Source organism: Myotis myotis, unplaced genomic scaffold (assembly GCF_014108235.1).
Source record: "Myotis myotis isolate mMyoMyo1 unplaced genomic scaffold, mMyoMyo1.p scaffold_m19_p_18, whole genome shotgun sequence".
Lineage (NCBI taxonomy): Eukaryota > Metazoa > Chordata > Mammalia > Chiroptera > Vespertilionidae > Myotis > Myotis myotis.
This window is the reverse complement of record NW_023416322.1, coordinates 17,099,850-17,113,204: the sequence shown is the minus strand read 5'-3', so window position 1 is coordinate 17,113,204 and position 13,355 is coordinate 17,099,850. Positions and strand designations below refer to the sequence as shown.

The window sequence follows — 13,355 nt, the reverse complement described above, 5'->3', positions numbered from 1 at the left end:
GGAAGCGCCAGTTAGAACTTAGGAACTGACAGTGGAGAATTTGGCTCTCCGGTGTCAGCAACTTCTGTATGTGTGTTCCTCGCAGGCCCTCCTAGTAGGACTCCGTGCCAGCCAAGCATTGGTATCACTCGGAAATTGGACTGTGCCTAAGCCAATTTTCAGGAACAATGTCCCGCTTAGTCAGTTATGAAAGAAGGAGGCAGGCCCTAACTGGTTTGGCTCAGTGAATAGAGCGTCAGCCTGCGGACTCAAGGGTCCCAGGTTCGATTCAGGTCAAGGGCATGTACCTTGGTTGTCGGCATATCTCCAGTAGGGGGTGTGCAAGAGGCAGTTGATTAATGTTTCTCTCTCATCAATAGTTCTAACTCTATCCCTCTCCCGTCCTCTCTGTAAAAAAAAAAAATCAATAAAATATATATATATTTTAAAAAAATAAAATGAGAGAGAGAGAACGAACAAAAAGAAAGAAAGAAAGAAAGAAAGAAAGAAAGAAAGAAAGAAAGAAAGAAAGAAAGAAAGAAGAGTCAGTGGTAATGGCAGTGACTGTAACAGCAGAAGTGGCAAACAAGTGCCCTTTCAGACTGGGAAGAGCGGGCATTTCTTTGGGGGCTAACTTTTGCTTAACCTGCCGGCCTCAAATCCACACCCACTTCTGAATCTTCCCTCTCATTCGCCAAGGTCCTCTGTGTAGCCACCCTACTGTGTGGTCTTCAGAAAGGTTTTGATAGAGTGTGAACACATGCACATAAATAAACTCTTCCACATCTTTGGTGGGTCTTGTATGTTAGATTCTTAGAATCATGCCATGTATGTTAGAATCATAGAACCTTAGCACTAGGAGGAATCTTTATGATTACCAAATTCCGTCATCTCATTTTTCAGATAGAAAAACAACAGCACTGTGTGCAAATGGGCTTATCTGAGGTCACACAAGTAGTTAGGGTTAGATCTAGGCAGCTTATGTTTGCTGGGTTTAGCAAATAAAAACAAAAGATGCCCAGGTAAATTTGAATTTCATATCAGTGTGTCCCAGGTATTTCATGAGATCTAGTTATATTAAAACAATATTTAATATTTATCTGGAGTTCAAATTTAACAAAGCATCCTGTATTTTGTCTGTCAAAATACAGACTGACGTCAGTTCAGTCAGAGCCTCCTAACACTGCCACATACTCTTACTTGATTCACTGGCTGCTTTCAGAAGAGATTTTAAAAACACAGCAGAATGACAAAAATACCTTTATTTATTTATTTTTTTTACAATTTAAGATAGCTTATAGTCCTCTAAACATGTTTGGAAACAAGGATAAATAAAGGAAAATCTGGAGTATATACACATTTCTTTCACTCAGAGATAACCACTCTGGTTTTGGCATATTGCTTCCAAGTTTCATTCTAGGCGTATGATATTCATCTACACTTACATACCATTTTAAATAAAGGAGGAAAGTTTGAGTATCTGATACTCTTTTATAGTTAAACTAAAACAGACATGTGGGTTTCAAGCTAGCATAGCTCACCACAGATTTTATTGCTGTATCATTACTCAATGGTGGCTTGCTACAGCAGATCATTGAAAGCGTTTGGGCAGAATGAGCTTTAAAGGGGCATTTAAATTTATTCTCAAACCTAATCCAAGTATGAAGTGACACTAAAAATGTTGGTTAAATAGCTAATTAGGAATTGGCTTTTGACCACATCTGAAATGTGCATGCATTCGTCAATGCCTTTGTGTACATGGCTCTGTGTATACAATTTCATTAAAGGCCTACTCCTACTGTTAGCTTGACCTTCTTAAATAAAAATGTTCCCATTCTTTCTTGGGGAACATTTGTCTTACTTTACTGTTGTAGTATTATATCTTCTTAATGAGATTATAACACTCCCCTCCTGCCTTAAAGCTGATACAGCCTTATCTTTGCCATTTCTACCATATTTTATGTGCTGTTTTCTTTAAAACAGTGACTACATATTTTAATTAAATTTATTGGGGTGAAATTGCTTAAGAAAATTATATAGGTTTCCAGTGTGCAATTCTGTGATACATAAATATTGTTTTTTAAAAAATCTTAAATTCTACTTTTTTTCAAAACTCAAAGATTTGACTTTTTCCACAATCCTAAATCAGCCTAGTCATATCTTTTGTGATGCTTCTTTTTATAACTATAGATTTAGACTTGAATATACTTTGGTATGTAAATATGATCTAGCTTATAAAGCATCTTTCAACTAGATGATTACTTTCTTGAGGTGATGGGCATATGTATTAATGAATAAATTCTGTTGTACTGAATCTTTTCTACTAGATATTCAAAACATACTAATTAATTTTTTTTTTGATCCTCACCCAAGGACACACTTATTGATTTTAGAGAGAGCGAAGGAAGAGAGGGGGGTGAAATTGAGAGACTGAGAGAAACATCAATCTGTTTCCTACTGGTGATCAGTCCCAACTGGGGACCAAACCCACAACCTAGGTATGTGCCCTGACCAGAAATCAAAGCGGCAACCTTTCTGTGTATGGGATGATACTCCAACCAACTGAGCCACACCAGCCAGGGCTACTCATTAAATTTTTAAACCACCTCTCTAAGTGAGCAAATTGGCTTTTCAGTCTCTTGATTTGAATCTTTTCAATTTGCACAGAGCCCCCTCCAGTCATCCAAGTGCCTGCTAATGTTACAGTCGCTCCTGGAGAAAGAGCAGTTTTGACATGCCTTGTCATCAGCGCAGTGGATTACAATCTAACCTGGCAGAGGAACGACCGAGATGTCAGACTGGCAGACCCAGCAAGAATGCGGACCTTGGCTAACCTCTCACTGGAGCTCAGGACTGTGAAATTCACCGATGCTGGAGAGTATCGTTGTCTGGTTTCCAATGAAGGAGGATCATCAGCTGCTTCAGTTTTCCTCACAGTGCAAGGTACTGTGCTGATGGTAACTTCTGTGTTACAGTGTCTTTCCGTCTCCTCCTTTGGCCTCTGTCCCCTTAAGATGGCTGTCTGAGAGTGCCATAACTACCCAAGCAGTTACAGTTTGAATGATGGGATGCTTGTGGAGCTCGAGTGGTTGGTCTAAAGCTGACTAAAGTGGAAAATAAAACATCGATAATTAATACATGACTTTAAAGCTAACACAGCTAATCCTAGTAGTTGAAGGCTTTTGTTTCAAGAGACTATAATAGAAATTGTCTCTGGATAGTTTAATGGTTTTAAATTCTCCAGTCTATCATGTGGATTTTTACCGTGTTCATGGATTGGTAGAATCAACAACATTAAAATGTCCATACTACTCAAAGCAATTTATAGATTCAATGCAATCCCCATTAAAATACCAATGATATATTTCACAGACCTAGAACAAACTCTCCAAAAATAATCTAATTGTTTTAATAACTCATTCAAAATTTCCCCCCAATTTAATTATATTAGTGTCGTATCTAACTAATGTACTTGTATTGTTTTAATTAAGGTTTAAGTTGTTTCTCATCCTGGTTTAATTTTATTGAAACTTCAGCAGAGTTTTACTTTATTTATCTTACACATACACACACACAAAGAATGCATATTGAAGATAAGCTAATGGTAAGCCAAACTTGAATTATGTCTACATAGGTTGAATGTTCTGATAGCTGAAAACAATGATTTAATGGCTACTAAAAATGTATATTACTCAGGACCAACAAATTAAGATCAGGGACATTCCAAAGTATCTTTTTCAGTAAAAATCATACTTGGCTTCTAAATGGCTATAGGCCAGTTGGCAGTCTTAATGTAATGAACAAATTACTATTGGCAGTGTTTCACGGTTAGGCTGACAGGTTCATTTCAAATCCTTGAGGTGGGAAATCACTTACTTCAGAATTGGATCTGGCTATTTGGTTGTGGTATTAAAAACAACTTTATATCATGTTTGAAGTAACACTCTCAGATGATTTCTTAACAAGGTTATCTAACACACTGACCAGTGAATTTCAAGGCTAGATCTCAGAATATTATTAATGGCAGAAAAGCGAAACTACCTTGAGAATTAATAAACTGGTTGCCATCTGATTGTAGTTTTCTCACGGGTAATTGAGTTATGTTCTGCAACCTGAATGTGTGCCTTTTGTTAGTTGATCCGGTGGAACCTCTAGGGAAACATTGCTTTATAAATGGTTCGGTACATTTCCACATGATAAACTGCCTAGATAATTTGAGTCACTCCAAGTAGAAACTTGAGTTACCAGAATTTTGGAACTATTTTTACTAAACTGATTGTTTCAGGTAGAATGCCTAATGGCCTTCGGAAATCTGATCTTGGTTCTTTACCTGAAGTCCTTTAGAATGGGATTATAAAATAAGGTCAGAGCCCTCCTTGTTTACCCAGGTTAACCTTTTCCCTGGTGTGAGGCTTGGGATTCTGCATTTGTAACAGACCTCTCAGATGGATTCATGGACAACACTTTCTGAAACTAGCATTTGACTCTATTCTAGAGCATGAACCCTATGATCTAGAAATATATATATTTAAAGGAAGCCCTTGACTCTCTTCCTTTTGGTTAAATAGAGTAATTATTATTATTAAATGATTTAAGAAAGTATTGAGGTAAGATGTTACCTAATATACAAAACATAAATACAAAAACATGTGACATTGCATGATTACTGGCTAGTCTGTATACTCTCTAGTGGTGTCAATCTGTTTAGAGGCATTATTTTATGGTCTGTCTAGCTGGCCTTGAGTTTGAGGGACCAGTTTGAATAAAAAAGGATGTTTTGAGAAGATAACAAAAATATATTCCTGAATTGATGAAAAATAAAGGACGAGCTAGTTGTAGTTGTCTGAATATATTATTGTATATACCTAGGATTATAATTTAGAGAATGGAATTTCATATGTAGGCATTTCTGTATACCATGCAGAATGATTGAAGACCTAGTTCAGATCTGGGCTCTGCCATTTTCTGACTTGGCACCCTAGAGCAAGTCACTAACAACTCAGAGACTCCTATTCTTTATGGACAAAATACAGTTACAAATAGCACAGTTTGTGAGGGTTAGATGACATAATGTATGTCATGAACTTTTAAAAATGCTTGAATGTTTGTAGATTTATTGGACTAATTTAGTGGGTTGAAGTGTTTGCTCATTCCTCATCTGATCTATCTCTTCCTAGCAGTGAAAGCATGAGTATCTTTCCCCGGCTATCACATTCTAGAATTTAAGCTCTCCAAGATCTGGACATCTTTTTGTGTAGCTCGCTTAAATCCATGAGGCTTGACTTAATCTGCATTTTCTCATGGTTCATTATTGCTGGAAATTGACATGTCCCTGATGTACAGCTTCTCTGTGACAATTTCCTATGTACTTGACATGCTTATTATGTCACCATATCCCTTTCTTTTCCTATTACAATGTAAATAATTCTTAACCTTTCCTTGTAACTTCCAATTAAAGACATTACAACATTTCTTTCTTCTAAGTACTAGAGAAATATGATTCTCTCCATTTACGATTAAAGTGCTCTAAAATCTTCATAGCAAATAGATGCCTTAAAAGAAAGACAAAAAGGAATAAGATGTATGATATTAATTTATACATTTTATTGCATGGAATTGGACTGTTATAACAGAAGCTTGCCCCTAACCATGAACCACATTCATCAGCTAAAGTAACTGAATATTAAACTTTTCTCTTCATATCTTAGAATGAGTTAAGAAAGCAAATACTTCCGTGGTCAAACTAAATATTTTTTAGATATCATTGCAATGAATACTTCATGCAAAAATTCACTAAAATATTTGTCTTCAAATCCAAGGGCCTCCAACTCACTCCTTATTAGATCCTTAGTAGAGAAGGCAACAAAAGCTTATATTGTATTTTAACAGAGCATCTTATTCATTTGTGCTGATTCATATCAGGACATAAAACAAGCAAGGCAGCAAATAAAATTAACTGTTGACAGAAAGCAATGAATTAGGGGTTTTCATTTTAAGTATATGATTTCACCCTATCTAAATAAAATCCACAGAGATGGCACTCACATTCAAAACAGACATAAATATATATGTCTCAGGTCAACCTCCAAAAATGAAAAGCTTCACTGTATTAAAATGTCTAGGAAAAGAATGAGCTAGGGTATGTGGTGAAATGGCTGTAACCAATAAGGGCTACAAGGACTGCCACGGAGATGGTAAGACCAACCCCCAACATTTATGGCTTAGGAGAGGCAGGAGACCAGCTCAATCCAATATGGCAACTAATTTCACCTTGCGGTAACTCCTAGCTTCATTATCGGCTATATAAGGACACAACATGGCCAACAGAGCTCTTCTGAGAAGTCTCTACCCCTCCGCCTGGAAAAACACTAGCTATTCCTTATTTATTGAGTGCCCTACCCCTTGATTAAATGAGCCTCAATAAAACAAGTAAATTTTACTAGGGAGGGGCTGCTCTGTCTGTGGAGTACACTCTCTTACTTCTTCACTAATAAATTCCCTTTCATTTTAAATTCTATGCTGGTTCAATTTTGAATTCTTTCCTGCATGAAGCCAAGAACCCACAGTGGGTCAAGGACCTTCAGATACCTGGACCTCTGGAACGCCTGCATCAGAAACAATTTCGTTATTCAAACATGGGTATAGACAGCTACACATCAAAATGTATTCCTGTGAAAATCGTGCAAAGGGAAACTTGAGGAAGATACTGCTGAAATTTTCGTGGCTCTCTTATTAGGCTATTCATTGTAGGAAAACATGACTAGATTATCAATCAAAATTCTGCATTTTTTTTTTCAAGCTCCCTTTGGTTCACAAAGGATTTAAAGCAACTTACTCTGTAATGTAATCCTGTAAAATTCCAGTCCCCTGAGCTTTCCAATATGAATTTTTGTACTGTGGAAAAGTTCTAACTTTACTCTTTAAGTTTAATTGCCTTACGACTCTTTTTAATTACAAGGAACTCCCTATGGTGGACACCTGTATGAAAGAAATTTTAAAGTATACAGAATAACTCCTGAAATTTCATAGATAGGAGATAAACCTCCCCAGTAAGTGGAACAGTCACAGGTAATCCTTTCGGAAGGCCAAGTGAGGTCATCATCTCAACTCTTCCGGTAAATTCCTTGTATTTAGCTTTTTAAAATAGATTTCATACTTTCAGGGGAAAAATCATTTTAAAGTGTTCACAGGAAAAAAGTGCAGTATTGTGAACGGAGTTTCTGGATGATAAGCAACTGCAGGAAAAGAAATTGCGTATTAGCAAGATTTCTCCAAAGTTACCTTTTCTGCTAGAAGAGTTTTATTCATTAAAGTAAGTTCTGCCTGGGTCTTGAGTTCCTCAGGAGTGTGCTGCCACAGTCTTTGGGAATAGGGGCCACATTTGAACAATGATGGAAGAAAGGGGCCAAGGACTAAGATCGTTTATATTTTCTCTGCATACAGAAGCAGTAAGTTAGCTCACTTGCCGGCACCTACAAATAAAAGTGACCTCCTGCACAAACAAGATAAGTGTGGCCCATCTCCATAGCCACAGAACGAGGGAGCAAACTTAGCCAGGGCAGTGCTTTGTAAATGAATTAACTTCAACTGACACATGAAAAAGGAAAACCCAGGTGGAAGCATAGAATATGTAAGACCTAAAGTTACGAAGAAGTGCCACCACGGACACACTGGGTCTGATGTTATTTTATGTTGGTATCAAGTGGTAGATTCCCTTAAAGCTAATATATTTAAACGAGTTTTTCATTATTTTAAAAAGTAATAATTTTCTAGCCTGAGCTGGTACCGCTTCTCAGTTATCTGCACTTGGAAAGAACTTGCACTGCTCAGCATGCAGTAACGGAACTGTTGCCACCACCTTATTTTCCTAACTGGACTGGAATGACCAACGCATACATCTCAGATTAGCCTTCAGTAGCTTTTTATTATACAAGTAGAAGAATCGTTTAGGTTTGCGATTGTGTGAGGTGGGTTCAGCAAAAAGACAAGGTAACGGGGGAAAGAAAGCAATTGCTGTGATGCCTTGTTAAGGCTCAGTAAAGAAAGAAGTGATGCTTAAAGGCATGTTCTGATAGATTGGATTTAAAAGAAGGTTCAAAGGAGTTGTAGCCATGACCAAGTTGGGGAATGATGTATGGGCATTAGAGAGTGACAGCTGGAAGGATGGGAGGTTGTGAACCTCAGATTGCACTCCCAAGACAAGTATTCTTTCAGTTGAATTGTGGGTCGCTTCCCTGAGAAGATTATTAAGGTAGCAAATGAATTTGTCTATGAACATAAATCAACTGTCAGATTATTGAATCTTTCCTTTTAAGAAATACTATGAAGATCTACTTTTATATGCTTTGGCTTCTATGACTATTGCATATTTTGTAAAATTATCCCTTTTTGAGCACCATAACCATTTTTAAAGACTATTTTTTTAAGAGCAGCTAAGTTACAGAGATTTCCCATATACCTCCCACCCACACACATGCATAGCCTCCGCCATTATCAGCATCACCCACCAGAGTGGTACATTTATTATAATTGATAAACCTGTACTGACACATCATTATCACCCAAAGCCCATAGTTTATGTTAGTGTTCACTCTTGGTGTTGTACATTCTGTGGGTCTGGACAAATGTACATGACATGTATCGATCACTCTCAGTGCTCTGCCTCTCCCACCCTGCTAATCCCTGGAAACCACTTATCCATTCTTTGTCTTCGCAGTTTTGCCTTTTCCAGAATATCAGGTAATTAGAATTATACAGCAAGTAGCTGCCGGGAGGCGGTCCATCCTTGCTGTTTCAAGGGACCTGGTGTATATAGCATACTGTTCTTAATATGTTTGCTCCCCTTAGCGCTATGTGTTTTAACCAAGGTCACCTCTCCGAGAAAGGTTGTTTCCCCAGGTAGGGATTTTTCCCTGAAGTTAGGGAGGGGATAAAACCCCTTAACTAAGTGCCAGGCAGGTAATTAATCACTTTAACTATGAACAATCATGCTTAAGCTACATAATCTTTACTCCCTGGAATGGAGATAAGAAACGCCCTAACCTTTGGAATAGAGATTGATAGGATTGAATCAACTGGTATAAATACAGATGTAACAAGACAACAAGACACAGAACTTAGAAGACATAACCAAGAGGCACAGAACCTAGACCAGAACCTACACAGAACCTAGAGACAGAACATGGCAAAAGATCCTGGGCAGAAACTGGCCACAGAACCTAGAGACAGAACCTAGCGAGAGAACCTGGCTGAAGAACCTGGCTACAGAACCTGGATAGAACATGGCAAGAGAACCTGACTAGAACCTGATGACTGAACCTGGCTGGAGAACCTAGTGAGGGAACATGGCTACAGAACCTGGCTGGAGAACCTAGCAAGAGAACATGGACACAGAACCTGGCTGGAGATCCTAGCCAGAACTTCGCTGGAGATCCAGACCAGAACTTGGCTGGAGATCCTGGCTAGAGATCCTGGCTAGGCTGCTGATCAACTGAACACTGTCCCCATGCCATTCCTTCTTCGCCGACTCCGTCCACACCTTTGGGGACCCCTGGACCTGCTGGGGCTGGACCCCAGCAAGTAGCCTTTTTAGATTGGCTCTTTCACTGCATAACATAAATTTAAGGTCTTCTATGCCTTTTCATAGTTGGATAGATATTTCTTTTCAGCCACGAGTAATATTCTCTTTTCTGATGTGCATAACCAACTTTGATAGTCACAAGAAATCCTTGCCTAATTGAGCCTGGAGCAGGGGATTCATGTACATATATGTAAAGCTTTAATGGCCGTGAAATAATAATGCTCATTATGGTTTTCCACTTTTTTCTAAGTCACATGAGAGTAAGTCTAAACTTTAGCTTTCCCCTTTTATTTGGAAATTCTGTGGTTTTGGAAAATTGTTATAAAGAGACCCAGGAAAGAAAAGGCAATGCAAGAGTCAGTGCTAAGCAGCATTTAGCTGAAGATTTTCTAAGCAAGAAAGAATAAAACTTTAAAACTTCTATCCTGCTTATCAGTTATACTTATTGTTTTAATCTATTTTGATTAATCACCCAAAGAATTTCTAGAATTTATAAATTTTTGTTTGTTAAGGAAAAAATAATTAAATGGAAAAAATATTAATGTCTAAGTATTTTATACTAGGAATTATTTTAAATGGACATCAAGGCAACAAACATATCCTTATGTCTTATATTGGGAAAATAAGAATTGTACATATTTAAGAACTCTTGATACATACTTATTGTTAAGATTTTTGTCATTAAAATAGAATCTAGCCTTTATTGTGTACCTCTGAAATTTTTGTCCATCTCTTATTAACTGAATTGCATAACCACACTGTAGTTTGGGTGTGAATTTTTTGCAAATCCAGCATATAATTCTAAGATATAGTCCTTGCCTATGTGTTTCATTGCCAATGCACCATCTACTGGTAAGTCAATGAATTGGTGACCTTCTTTCTGAGATTTAATAGACCTTTTCTCTAGTCCAGCACTGCCCAATAGAACTTTCTTTTTTAAAAATATATTTTATTGATTTTGTACAGAGAAGAAGGAAGAGGGATAGAGAGTTAGAAACATCGATGAGAGAGAAACATCGATCAGCTGCCTCCTGCACACTCCCTACTGGGTATGTGCCCGCAACCCAGGTACATGCCCTTGACCAGAATCAAACCTGGGACCCTTCAGTCTGCAGGCCGACGCTCTATCCATTGAGCCAAACCGGTTAGGGCAGAACTTTCTATAATGAAGGAAATCTGTGTATTTGTCCTAGTTGGTGGATCCTAATTACATATGGCAACTGTGTACTGAAACAGGGCTAGTGCATCTAAGGAACTTGTTTTGAAATTTAATTTTGTTTTAGATCATTTAAATTTGAATTTAAATAGACATGTGTCCAGTGGCTACCATATTGGATGGCACAACCAATTCTAGTCTTTTCTGGAGAAAGAAGAAAGGCAGAAATAGCAAGAGCAGAATTTTAGGACATTTATTGCAACTTCCATGTAGATTAACCACTATCATAATTGATTTGAAGTATTGCCACTTAGGACTAATTTTACTTTTTGAAAAGGTTGCAGCCAGGTCTTCATATTCCCATTGATGAGATGATTTGGAAATGTTGCCCTTGATTCCATATCTTTGGGATTTCAATGCCCCTTGTCTCTTTTCCCAGGCAGTTGATCTCTGTTCATTTGCTTAGTTGGTTTTTGTTTTCATTCTTTGCTCTTTGGAAGCAATCTGTGGCCCCTTGTATGAACTCTCTTCTCTAGTAGGCATGGGAAAACTTTAAAATGTTAAAATATATTTTGTTGCCATTTCTACTCATTGAAAATTAAGTAGCCTGGCTGGTGTGGCTCAGCAGTTGAGTATCAACTTAGGAACCAAGAGGTCACTGGTCACATGCCTGGGTTGCAGGCTCCATCCCCAGTAAGGGGTGTGCAGAAAGCAGCCAATCCATGATGTCTCTCTCTCATCGATGTTTCTATCTCTCCATCCCTCTCTTTGTAAAAATCAATAAGAACGCATTTTTTAAAAGAAAATTAAGAAAAAATTAAGTGAGCAAGCACATTTGTTCATTATCAATCATTCTTAGTGAAGTTTTTTTTTACTCTTATTGTGCAAGCTTCATGCTTAAAAGTTAGTTGGAACCAAAACTAGCTGGATTAACCTCCCTAATCAGAAATGGAAGTAATGCATTTCTGAACAATGTGAATGTTTTAAATAAATGGATTGAGCTAAATCAGCAGGTAAACATCTGATAGGGTAGGACATAGCTATTAATTACAATTCTAAGCAGGCCGACTGTAACTTTATGAAGTTAGCTTTTCCTACAGGAAATACAAATATTTAAAAGAGCTAGAGATCCTGTAAAATAGATTTTACAGTCTGTACAATTCCATAGAAATTAGGTTCAGTCATTAAATACTAATTATTTCTAATTTCTCTAATACCAACATTGCTTGGTATTAGATCATCCAACATTTTAGGGGATTATATTAATTACTCACAATGAAAAATATATTTGGGAACAGTTGTAAACCAGTTCTGTTATGTTTTTAGAGATATTCATCAAAATCCTACCAGTAACGTGAAGCCACTCTCATAAATCACCTCCTTTCTTAGTACTGTTGGTCTCTTTGTTCTGGTATCCTATCAAATTATTATTTTTTGCCAAACAACTTAGCTCTTAATCACAATCAACTTCAACTGTTCAGTTCTTTCTCCCCAATCATATTATATATACTGGGTGTTTCTTTTCTTAATCATAGTGCCTTGTACAGAGGGGAAAAAAAATACACACATGTTCGCTCAATAGATGTGTATTTCTTAATTGCTAAATGAATGTCAAAGTAACAATAACAGACTATAGGGAAGATTTGAGTCACTAACCTCATTTTTCATGTTCCCATGTTAACTTCCATGGCTTATTTGAATGACATCATCAATTTTAGATTCCATTATGTAAGTACTTTCTTTTCCACTTGTAGCACATGTAAGCATATAACTGTTTACATTTAAAACCACATTTTATAACAAAATCTGATAATTACCTCATGAACAATTTATTGGGAAGCCATTTTGAAAGTATTGTTTAAATTAGTTCACCCTAATTTAAAAAGTACGTCGTGTGAGTTTTGCAAAATTCTACGAAATAGTCTAAAGCAATTCATCACTTTTAAGGTGACACTGTAGCTGCTAAATTTCCAAAGAAGTTAAAGTTAGGTTAAGCGGGGTAGTGTTTACTTACACGGCATGAGTTTAAGGTTTTGTTTAAAAGAGACTATTTTCCTATTTATTTGTGAACAGAAAAAAATTCCCTATTGATTTTACTAGCTGTTCCCATAAGGAGGGTTTTTGAAGAAAGATGAACATAGGTATCCTGGTTTAATCTGAGCATATTCAGTATGTAACTGACATTTCTGCACAATATCATGCTGACACATGGAAATCAAAGGGCCAAAGCCTCCTTTCTTCTTCATGCCATGTCTGTGTGGACATTAGATGCATTAATTTGTCTTCTGGTGTCAGCAAAGGGAGGCTGTCTGTCATTAATTAATCCATGTCACCAGAGAGAACATTGCGATGGAAAGGAAATATTTCTCAAGATGATTGATGAAGTAAGTCCCTAATGACCAGAATTACTTCACTAACTATGAAATGGACATGATCATAACCATATGCTCATTACATCATCATGACTCGTTTTAACATGGTCAAGGTGACATAGGTATGAGCGTGGTTTTTGCTATCAGAAAAATGTGCAAAAACTAAATTTCTCTACTTACATTAAAATTTCTTATACAATTTTTAAAGTTATTTTATTTTATTTATTTATTTTTTATTGTGGTCTTATAAATTTTGAGTATCTAGAAA

General features: G+C 37.0%; 1 protein-coding gene across 1 annotated transcript in view; it reads left to right on the top strand.

The window, feature by feature from the left end:
• HMCN1 (hemicentin 1) overlaps positions 1-13,355 on the top strand; it is a 377,912-nt gene that overhangs the window by 169,019 nt on the left and 195,538 nt on the right. The window contains exon 11 of the mRNA XM_036343707.1: positions 2,647-2,922. Coding sequence (XP_036199600.1) covers positions 2,647-2,922 — 276 coding nt within the window. The remainder of the gene's footprint in view (positions 1-2,646; positions 2,923-13,355) is intronic.